Genomic DNA, 10,809 nt, shown 5'->3' with positions numbered 1-10,809 from the left:
AATAAAAAGTCTTTAAGTTTATGTTTAAAAAGGACCCAGTTTGACTCTCCCTCCAAGTTCTTTGTTTATTTATCATTACAGACTCTGTGTTGGGATCTGGAGGTCTGTCCACCTTTCTCCAGCAGAGGGTGTTCTAGGTCTCCTGGATCTGAAGCTACCACCACACCTGCGGCTCATGAGCTCATCAGGAGACCAGCATTTAAGGAGGGGCAGAAACCTGCCTGCCCGCTCTCAGCAAGAGCTGAGGGAGAAGCTCTGAACCTGCTCAGTAAGATTATCTGCTCTGCTCTGCTCTGCCTCTGCCTGCCTTCAGCCTCTGGACCCTCCTGGTTCCCCCCTTCTACCGCTCTGCTCATCTCTGATCAGGTACAGATATAGACCTGCAAACACCCAACTAGGGGTGGGTATTGCCAAAGGAGTCACGATTCGATTCGATTCACGATTCACGGGCCACGATGCGATTCTATCACGATGCATCACGATACTTGAATTATTGCGATGCATTGCAATATTTTCTCCTCCATGTTTTGTTTTTGAATGACTCAGCGCAGTAGAAATGATGTGACACAAGGCAGTGTGCATCAACACATCCGCAGCGACATCTACTGGACTGGAAGTTGTATTACACTTGTTTTTGGCTGATTTTCGCCAACCATTCATGCAATTTTATTTACAAATTTTTTAAAATTAATAATCGATACTTGGCGTCAAGAATCGATGCAGTAGATCATGAAAATTAGAATCACGATGCATCATCATGACCATTATTTTGCACACCTCTACACCCAACCTGCAAGTTCACTGAAAGACTGCTAACCAATCTGTCCCTCTCTGCAGTGAAAACCAGTCGTGACCAGACCCGGACCCAGTTATCCCAGAAATCGTTGTTCTTTATTGTGATTTATCTTCAATAAACTTTGTGAACTTTTTCCCAGCCTTTGAGTGTTCTGCATGTGGGTTAGATCCCTGAAAGCCAACATGACACTCTGCTCATTTCCATTTCTGTCAGTTTGTGCACTTTTTCCCTTTGCAAACCTCATCATGACAGCTGGTTAACTTAGTGCTGAATAAAAGAATGTTCATAAAAAATTAAAAGGAATGAAATAACTAGTCGAAGCAGACCAGGAACATTTTGAGAACTAAATTCCTACTTCTCTCTACTAACTGTATAAAAGACTGATTTTATTGTCCAGCAGTTGTTGATGGCACTGCCAACGGGTGGTGCCTTTAGCAGTGATCTTATTAAGGTGCTTGAATGGCCATAGAACTGATCTGAGCTGAGCCCATAAAATGCTTTGTTTTTTGTTTTTTTTTGCAGGAGAATGTAGGTGAGAGACACCACACCTGATAATACAAAAGGCAACCTGAAAGCTGCTATCAAAGCAACCTGAGCATGAATATAATCTCTGCACTGCCACTGGCTGATCTCTTCCACACCTTGCTGGACTAATGCATTCAGGAGGCCAAACCATGTCAGTACATAGAAATGGACATCTTTTTTGAATTCCTGAAATATGTATAGTACCCTTTTTGAAATGATCTAAGTAAGTATTTAAGATTTCTGAGACACTGAATTCTGAGTTAAGATTTTATTTAAAACATTTGTATCAAAGAAGTAAAAGATTAAAATATTTCACAGTGTAGAACTTGTTGGGAACATCTAATGTACTGCAAATAATACACATCTTTTGAGCTGTTATTGTTGATGAAATGATAAACTAATCAGTATTAAATGTATAATTGCAAATCTTTCCAAACTTATTTATTAGCTATCATATTCACTGTATTCCACAGTGTCCTCCTCATTATGCTATCTAATGAAGTTGTAAAATACTTCAAAGGTTGTAAATTAATGTGGATTGATCTGCCATGATTTTGCAGTGTTAAATTTGTTCAAATAAAACAGAGGAAGGGAGCACCCCAACTTAAAAGTGACAATAAAAGATGGAAATGGTAGAGCCTAGTTGTTATTGATGATGAAGGAATGAACTAGGCCTGAACTAATGATTATTTTGGAAATCCAAGTTTTATTTAGATTAAGATTACTTTAATAAGATTTTATACAGAGTTTAAACCGGTTGAAGCTAAAGATAATACACCTATGGAGTTCTGGATCAAGCATTTTGAAAGAAAAAATGTTTGTCTTGAATGCAAAATATTTAAAAATGTTTTTGAACAAGTATAATTACTGCTCTTTGTGGGTTGCTCTTATAGTTGATGGCATTCAGAGTCTTTATGCTCCAGTTAATGATTAATAATAACTAAATTAGTTGACTATTTTTCTTTTTCAAATATGTTTTCGCCCTTAGAAGCACCTTTTTTAATATTATTCTTATATGTAAATTGTAAAGGCACTGTGTAAATCATGTTTGAATTTCTCATAATTAGCGGGAGGGCTTAAAACCAACGCACCCCTCCTCCACGTCCTTTCCCTTGTCAGAACAGATGCGCTTTCCTCAGATTGGTTTCATCCACAGGCAAGACTTCCAAGAAAAAATGGCATTTCACGTCTAAATTTTTCAATTTTAAATTGTGTTTGCAGTTTTTTTTTCGTTTATTTGTTTGTTATAGCTTTTTAAATAACTTTTACGTATTTACGTATAATACCCGTGTGCGCCGTGCTCTCCAAATTATGTTCACCGATGGCGTTGACGTTTCACCGACATATACAGACTTTCAACACTTTCTGGTTACGCTACAAAAAGTTCAACGCTGATTAAGAGGCTTCTGGTTTTTATTCCTGCGGTTCTAATGGCTTACCATCCTTACCAAGTTCAGGGAGCAGCGTTCCCTGATGCCCTGTCGGAGCGGAGAGCTGCTGACACACGGCTGCGCGCAGCTGCGGGGCTCCGGAGTCGACCAGTGCGTCCTCGCACCATAAATGTTGTTGAAAGACCCGAACAATGGCTGGATGACGATCCCAATGTCACACTGGAATCAAAGGATCTTTGGAGTGAATTTTACAAGATGGGGACTGAGATGGTTATCACAAAATCTGGGAGGCAAGTAATCCAAATGTCAAAAAAAAAAAAAAAAAAAAAAATATATATATATATATATATATATATATATATATATATATATATATATATATATATATATATATATATATATATATATATATATATATATGTATGAGGAAATGAGGAAACGCTTTTCCTGTTTGTAGTTCAAAACATAAATACATGCATCTATTTGCTAGCAAAGGCTGCAGGAAAGTATAATTTGTCTTTAATTGGAAAACATGGATGCTGTGGTTGTTCATTTTCCTGTTGGATCAGTATAGATTGACCCTAAGGTTCTGGTGCCAACCCGCTTTCGCCCACCCTTCAGTTTACATTGGTTATTGCCTGGCCACCCTTATAAAAATGTTCCAGCTATGCCTCTGTATTTATCTATGATTTAACTAAAGACTGACTTGCATTTTCTCTTTATCCCATATAAAAAAAATCTACCGTAGTTCTGAAAAGAGCATAAATTCTGTACTTATCATCTTTAATGTTAGTATATTGATGTGTATAATTAACAACAGTGTTTTTCTGGTCAAGTAATTGTTAATCAATTAAAATTGTAAATGTTTTGAATATTGAGAGTATTACTGCTGCCACTGTCAGCATTATGGGACAAAAATGGTAGGGCTGGCCACAGGGGTGGCCAATGATTGGGTGGCCAATGATTGGGCCCCCCCTCTAGCTCCGCCCAAAACATAAAAAATTAAGGAGCAAATATTCTCAGTTTGATAACTTCAATTTTGAATTATTTTCTGTATTTAATCTTTGCAACAGGAGGATGTTTCCACCCTTCAAAATCTGTGTGAGTGGGCTGAAGGAAAGCGCAAAATATATCCTGCTGATGGACATTGTCGCTGTTGACGATTGCCGCTACAGGTTTCACAACTCCAGATGGAGAGCGGCCGGAAAAGCTGACCCGGAGATGCCAAAGCATATGTACATTCACCCAGACAGCCCGTCAAAAGGAGAGCAGTGGATGAGCAAGCCTGTTGCTTTTCATAAACTCAAACTCACAAACAACATCTCAGATAAGCATGGATTTGTAAGTAGGAGTCAGATTTGAAATAGTAAAAAATTGAAGTATGGATATGATTGCCTACTTTATGGTTCTTCTTGATTTTTCAGACTATCCTTAATTCCATGCATAAGTACCAACCCAGGTTTCACATTGTGAGGACTGATGACATTATGAAGCTGCCATACAGCACCTTTAGGACATACGTTTTCCCAGAAACTGAGTTCATTGCTGTCACTGCCTATCAGAATGAAAAGGTATAATTCTTGCTGTTTTGACAATAGAACTGTGGGTCATTGTGTTAGAATTGAGTGACAAGTTTTCCTCCTTCCCTATTTAGATAACTCAGCTGAAAATTGACAACAATCCCTTTGCCAAAGGGTTCAGAGATACTGGGAATGGCAGACGAGAGAGAAAGTAGGTACTATTTAGAATCAACTAATTGAACTTATGGACGTTTTCCCACAGTTTAACCAGTTTATATGGTTTTACTGTATTTACAAACAGGGGCAAACAGTTCAGTGCAACAGACCAGAACAGTGCTGATTCTGATGACTCATCTGTGGAACCCAGTGCTAGTGAGCCGCTAACTTCTCCTCTGGAACTGGTCAGCAGCCCTCTGATATCCTCACAAGCCTGTGAAAGTGAGTTCACCTACGAAGAGGTTGCGTACCATCATCTAGAGATTTGGTATAAAGGATGTACCACAATCTAGACATTTAAGGATACATAACTTTTCATAAAACTTGCAAATACAGTCCAGTTTGTTTTAGTCACTTTTATTTTGCACTTTTCTATTATAACATCATCCCCATTTTCTAATGTCTAACTTCCCAACACCGTATTGTTAGGCAGCTAATCTTAGATTTTTACATCTAAAGCAGAATTAAATTTCTCTTTTGATAGCAGAAGCATCTAAAAAAGTCACTGATTGCATCATTGACTTTTCTAATTGTAGGTTTTCTGAAGCAATCTGAAAAGAAATTATACAATTTCTTGAAATTGTATAATTTGTTTCTGAAATAATTGTTTCTGAAATAAGTTTCATCCATAAGAAACCCTTTAAAGTCATGCGCCTAAAACAGAGATTGTATGGAGAGCAGGGGGGGATTTACCATTAGGCAAAACTAGGCAGTTTGCCTAGGGCCCCAAGTTCCTGGGGGCCCCATATAACTCTGTTTACATGTATGATTAATACAACTATTCCATATTTGTGCACATTATGTTTTTGATAAAAATCCATATAAAAGGCACCAAACTCTGCTCTCCAGAGCAAGTAGATTAGTAACCCCGCCTCCTGCTCTCCTCTATCTTGTCTGCTGTCATAATTCATGCAGCTATTATTTCATCCAAATGAAAGATGGAGAACAGATAAGCAGATCATGGCTTGTCTACAGTGAAAAGAAGGACTGGGTTATTTACTTTTGCCTTTTTAGAAACACAGGAAGGAGCAATCAGCTAAGTGAGCTTAGTGCTTGGAAAAAATCTTTCATTCCTTTTGAGACAGCATGAAAAGTCAGCTGAGTACAAAACATAGAGAGGAAAACAAGAAGAAAAGGGACAAGAAGAGAGGGACAAAACCTAGAACAGATAATGGATGTCTATTCTATTAAATTTTCTGTATCTGTATAATGGGTCTGTAAATTCAGAGGGCCCCTTGCCAGTCTTTGCCTATGGCCCCACATTTCCTACATCCGCCCTTGATGGAGAGAATGCTGTTCAAAACATTTTAACAGCCCCACTTAAATGAGACCAGCACAAAGAGCTATAAAGCCATTTAGTTTTGTGCAAAAACTGGCTACTAAACTTTAAAACAGGCTTTAATAGTAAAAATATTGTTTATCTTCATACATGTCAAACCTAATTCAAAAACACAACAATTTCTACTATATCCACAATATTTTGACTTTAATCACACAACACTTCTAATTTCTAATTATCATTGTAACTGAATTATTTAGGTATAAAACTAACTTCTTGATATTTAAACTCTATTCCATATATGAAATCAAAAAAAAAAAATCTAATTTTGTTTTTTTTGTCAAAAAATGACCTTAATACTCATCTGTATTTATTTAATCTTATAACTTCTACTGGCCTCACATTTTGTTCCATAATAGCTTAAAAAGGTTCAGCTCTCTAACCCACATTAGTAAACAATAATAACTTCATATGTTCTCTTGTTAAAAATTTTCTATTTGTTTCCTTACAGATGCAAAGGATACTGACGATGATTCAGATAATGACCTTGAATATAATTATGCTTTGAAAACCAGCCTTTCTAGGAATGCAAGTGCAATAAAGCTGATGGATGGAGACGTGGACATGTTCGGTCTTAGTAAAAGCAACAACAGTAACATTGGATTGAAGAAGATGGGGATTAGCAGAGGACATTGTTACAATCAGTACTCTTTGGAATTAGGCTCTAATGAAACCCAAAGGAATGTAATGGAAGATGGAGGGCCTTCTTCAATGTTACAATCACATAGCTCTGCCTGCCTCAGTACATTTCATCTCCCAACTTTGGATTTCTCAAGTGTGAACCACCAACCATCCGTTAGCGTAGGAGCATCTTTTCAGCAAGGACAGCTGAGAATGACACCAGAGAGGTTTTCATTTTCAGATACAGGATGTGGATTTACCCCTTTGCAGGGAATTAATGGCTTTGAAAGAGGGTTCCAGTCATCTCAAACTTTGCAGTCTTCAGCTCCATTTTCTCTCTCACAGCCTACTTTGACATCTCAGGTGGGTATTAGAAAATGCAATGAATTCTGGCCTTGCCAAATCATTAAATCTACCAGTCTAATGTCCTGCACATTATGCACTTAGGATAATAAAAGGGTAAAATAATGGTCTGAGGTAGAATTTTTTATCTGATCTTCCTTCAACCACTTTTAAATAGGACTACATGAGTATGTATAAGCAGTGTTTGTTAATTTTTTTTCAGCTGTCTAATTTATACACAATTAAATAAAATCAACTATAGTGTTTAAGCTAGTAAAAAAATATGCGTGTCTTACCTTCACTGAAGTAACAAAAGTGGATAAAGACCTGAACTGTGCATTTTGTATGATTTCAGGCGGAAATCAGATTCAAAAAGCTCTAGGCTTAACAAATTACAGTAAATCTTCGCTATCAGCCCCTCAGATGTCCGTCTGATGTTCATAACTTTATCAAGACTCAACTATTGGTCATTGCAAAAAGGTCCTTTCTATTTCTATTTCTGGATTGAAAAATGTTGAAGGCTCGTGCCCTTTACCATTATGATTTGGTCAGAAATATCTTGACTATATAACATACCATTGTTGCCTGTTATAATTCAATTCAGTTTATTTCTATAGAGCCAATTCACAACACATGTCATCTCAAGGCCCTTTACAGTTCACCAGATCATAAAGTCAAATTGATTCAAAGTTTTCTACCTAAGGAAAACCAGTTGATTGCATCGTCTCATTGACTCGAAGGCAATCCCTCACACTAAGCATGCTTGTAGCTACAGTGGAGACAGTAAACCCTTGGTATGAAATCTTCCTGCCATCAACTATGTAAACTGCTGAAAAGTTTTTTTTTATCTCATTTTAATTTTCTTTTTTTTTTTATTCACAAAACAATATTGCTATGATGTATAAATTTTTTTTTTTTCAAAACAGGGAGACTCCCTGTCACCTATTGATGGAATGTCATCCTATTCATACCGCTGTATGGCTCCAGTGGGAGCAAGTATTCCGGCTCTACCTATATGTTCTGCCAGCCCATCTCTTTCTGGAATCCATCATCACAGAAACCTTCAGCCTTTGTTGAGAATAAGTCCTTATCAGATCACAGAATCTTTCCCCGGTTGCCAACATCTCCTAACCAGCAGCCTGCCTGGAGGGTCACTATCACAGCCTGATCTGTCCAAATCTGGGAGCAAAGACTGGAGATTCCTGCCTGGGTGTTATAATTACCAAACGAAGGCCAGGCACAAGACTTTTGAAATGGAACAAAAAATAAGGTTTGGGATGTTACACATGGATAGCAACTGGAATAAATGATATTTATGAAAACTAGGGCTGCAACTAACGATTATTTTAAAAATCGATGAATCGGCCGATTATTTTTTCGATTAATCGATGAATCGGACAAAAAAATTTTTTTATATTAACCTCTTTATTCCAAAATAAACATTTTAGACAGAACAAACAAGCACACAAGTACAGGTTGCTCATTAACTGTACTGGTGCAATATGAAAAAATAAATGTTTGTGTAAAAACTACGCAAACTTACATGAGAAATGTAGCTGTACATCCACAAAATATAGGCTACTTTGTTTCATAAAGCGCAAAAAGAGACAGGCATTTTTGTTTTTTAAAGCCCCTAAGGGGTTCAAACAATAGGTCCCCCCATTTCAACAAATGAGTTTTTTTAGACTAGAAGAGTTCTGCCTTTTAAGACAGGAAAGTATAGCAGTTAAAGTTGCTACTTGAGAAAATACTGAACCATAGAGATAAAAATAGCCCTGTGATTCTAATTATAAATTGTATTTGGAATAAAAATGAGAGAACTAGGGGTGGTAAAAAAAACACATCCTCCAAAGACAGATATTTAGACTTAGACTTCTTTATTTGTCATTTTGTATGCACAGGGTGCATACAGAACGAAATTGCGTTACATACAGCTTATGAACGTTGCATTGATATTTCAAATATCAATGCAACGTTCATAAGCTGTATGTAACTTATGAACGTTGCATTGATATTTACATGGGAATGTGGCAGATAATTAATTGACATATTACTGATCTTGCTGGATTTTGTTCTGCTTTACTTCCATAAATTGCAGGATCTTCTTTTCTTTATCTTTGCCAGAAGATTTAAACTTTAAAAGCCTTGCCCTCATAATTTGCAAGTTAATTTATTTATAAAGAAAATATAAACGCTGCTTAAACAAATTTAAATGAAATTAAAAGTAAAATAAGTAGCCAACCTTATCACTGTCTGTAACCAACTAACAAGGTAAGGAAAGCATCAGATGAGCTACCTGAGAAACTAACGTTACGTTTCCCCTCTTTAAAATGAAACAAACATGGTTACTCATCCTGCTGATCAGCTCTCTTCACTGCCATTGAAGGCTCTAACGTGTTTTCTTTTCAGGTGCTGCGTCATAACAGTGGTGCTTCCGTGCCATGGTCATTTGTTTTTACAAAAGTTGCATGTTACGACTTTTTTCACTTTACAAAGCGCAGGCTATTTTAATTATTGTGATCAATTTGCGCCGTCAATCCCGGCGCATGCGCGCTTCATTTGCAGTCTGGACGCTGAGGGTAAACTCCTCACTAAAATCCTGCGGCTCTGACTCTGACTGCCGCGCTGAGAGGGATTCCTGTGGGAGAGGGAGAAAGGGGTTGGGATGGGGGAGGCGCCCCACGGCAGGCAAAAGCCGCCAGTGACACCGTAAAAAGTCGCCAGATTTGTCGCCAGTCGCTTTTTTGAAAAATAGTCGCTGGAGGGGTCTGAAAAGTCGCTGAGTTGGCAACACTGCAACTGCGGCGCTGACTCGCTCCGCCATATTTTTTTTTCTTCCCCCGGATGACGGCGGCGGCGGATGACGCATTAATCGCGCGACACAACTAATCGATGATTAAATTCGTTGCCAACGCTTTTAAAAGTCGATTTTTATCGATTTTATCGATTCGTTGTTGCAGCCCTAATGAAAACCATAATTGTTGTTTTTTCTGCTTTTTTTTAGGATATCTATATTTACTCCATTTTAGTTTGATACTAAACATTTATAGTCTCTGGTCTGTTAAATTGTGATAAAAAAAAACTTAAACCTAAATGGCTGTTGAATGCTTTTAAAACATTTGCATAAAAACCTTGATTTCCTTTACATTACTGATGTATTCAGCTACTGTAATGTATTATACCACAGAATCGAGTCCCCTGTAGCCGACCTGATAGTCTTTTAAAATAGATTAGATCAATATGTCAACATGAAGTCCTGTTCCAGGAGTTTAAATGGATTTTGCAGGAAGATTCCACTCTCCAGCCCGGATCAGATTGTGTCTGGATGTTAGGGTTAATCCTTTAAGTTCATTTGAGTTATTAATCCGTATTTTTGTTTTGTGAACTTCTTGTGTTTTTCTCAGTAAGAAAAGCCCATGTGGTCGTATTTGTGCCATTCTTTCCATTTTCTGCCTGTGAAGGCATTCAAGAAGGTGAAAAGGGAACTATTGGTTTAATTGTATTGATTATACTGTAATAATTTTCAATACTTCCATTAATATCCAGAGTAAAAAGGCTAAGTTCTCCTTTTTACTCCCCTCTACTTTAATATCTACTGACTATATAGAGATCACAGTTTCTTACCAACAAAGTAAGAAATGCCTTACTTAGAACAAAAACTTGAACTACAGCGTACATATAAAGATAAATTCCGTTCAAAAGATTTTGAAATTTAATCATTTACGTTAAAATAATAAACGTCAAACTTATTGGTATCACTGAACCCATAGGCCCACTCACTGCATCATATCTGCAAACATCCACCTGCTTTGCTTCTCAGTTATCCTGACCTTCTCAATAGCCCTACCATAAGGACCCTGTTTCTCAGATCTTTCTTCTTGCCTTGTTTTGCTTCGATTTACATAACTGTGATATACACATGTCCCAATATGTCCCATCCACTCATTAGCAGTTACCACTGCTAATGACAGCTAATGGTAATCACTTCTCATGTGGTTTGTGCTGCAGTGGATTGGTGAATAAATACATGTGTGTCGGGCTGGAACTATTGATTATTTT

The 10,809-nt window shown here is 37.3% G+C and overlaps 1 protein-coding gene and 1 long non-coding RNA gene across 2 annotated transcripts; both read left to right on the top strand.

Moving 5' to 3' along the window:
• The first annotated feature begins 296 nt into the window (after positions 1-296).
• LOC119786099 lies at positions 297-929 on the top strand. Its single transcript, XR_005281150.1, has 2 exons — positions 297-366; positions 838-929. It is a non-coding gene; the product is annotated as an uncharacterized LOC119786099 (long non-coding RNA).
• A 1,525-nt stretch (positions 930-2,454) lies between these two features.
• On the top strand, positions 2,455-8,072 carry LOC119786104 (T-box transcription factor TBX2-B-like). The gene is made up of 7 exons (XM_038289203.1): positions 2,455-3,002; positions 3,786-4,053; positions 4,137-4,283; positions 4,367-4,443; positions 4,534-4,670; positions 6,239-6,771; positions 7,677-8,072. Exons 1-7 carry the CDS (start codon positions 2,752-2,754, stop codon positions 8,058-8,060), a joined length of 1,797 nt encoding a protein of 598 aa, XP_038145131.1. The 5' UTR covers positions 2,455-2,751; the 3' UTR covers positions 8,061-8,072.
• The last annotated feature ends 2,737 nt before the right edge of the window (positions 8,073-10,809 follow it).

Source organism: Cyprinodon tularosa, unplaced genomic scaffold (assembly GCF_016077235.1).
Source record: "Cyprinodon tularosa strain WSP-4 unplaced genomic scaffold, ASM1607723v1 ctg265, whole genome shotgun sequence".
In the NCBI taxonomy this organism is placed as follows: domain Eukaryota; kingdom Metazoa; phylum Chordata; class Actinopteri; order Cyprinodontiformes; family Cyprinodontidae; genus Cyprinodon; species Cyprinodon tularosa.
This window is presented reverse-complemented; position numbering and strand designations above follow the sequence as displayed.

What these genes read in the sequence shown, in the direction of transcription:
- LOC119786104 (XM_038289203.1), top strand. Translation starts at nt 2,752, where the DNA reads ATGGCTTACCATCCTTACCAAGTTCAGGGAGCAGCGTTCCCTGATGCC. An exon ending in GTTATCACAAAATCTGGGAG is followed by an intron (nt 3,003 to 3,785) that starts GCAAGTAATCCA and finishes TCTTTGCAACAG; the next exon opens with GAGGATGTTTCCACCCTTCA. An exon ending in CTGCCTATCAGAATGAAAAG is followed by an intron (nt 4,284 to 4,366) that starts GTATAATTCTTG and finishes TTCCCTATTTAG; the next exon opens with ATAACTCAGCTGAAAATTGA.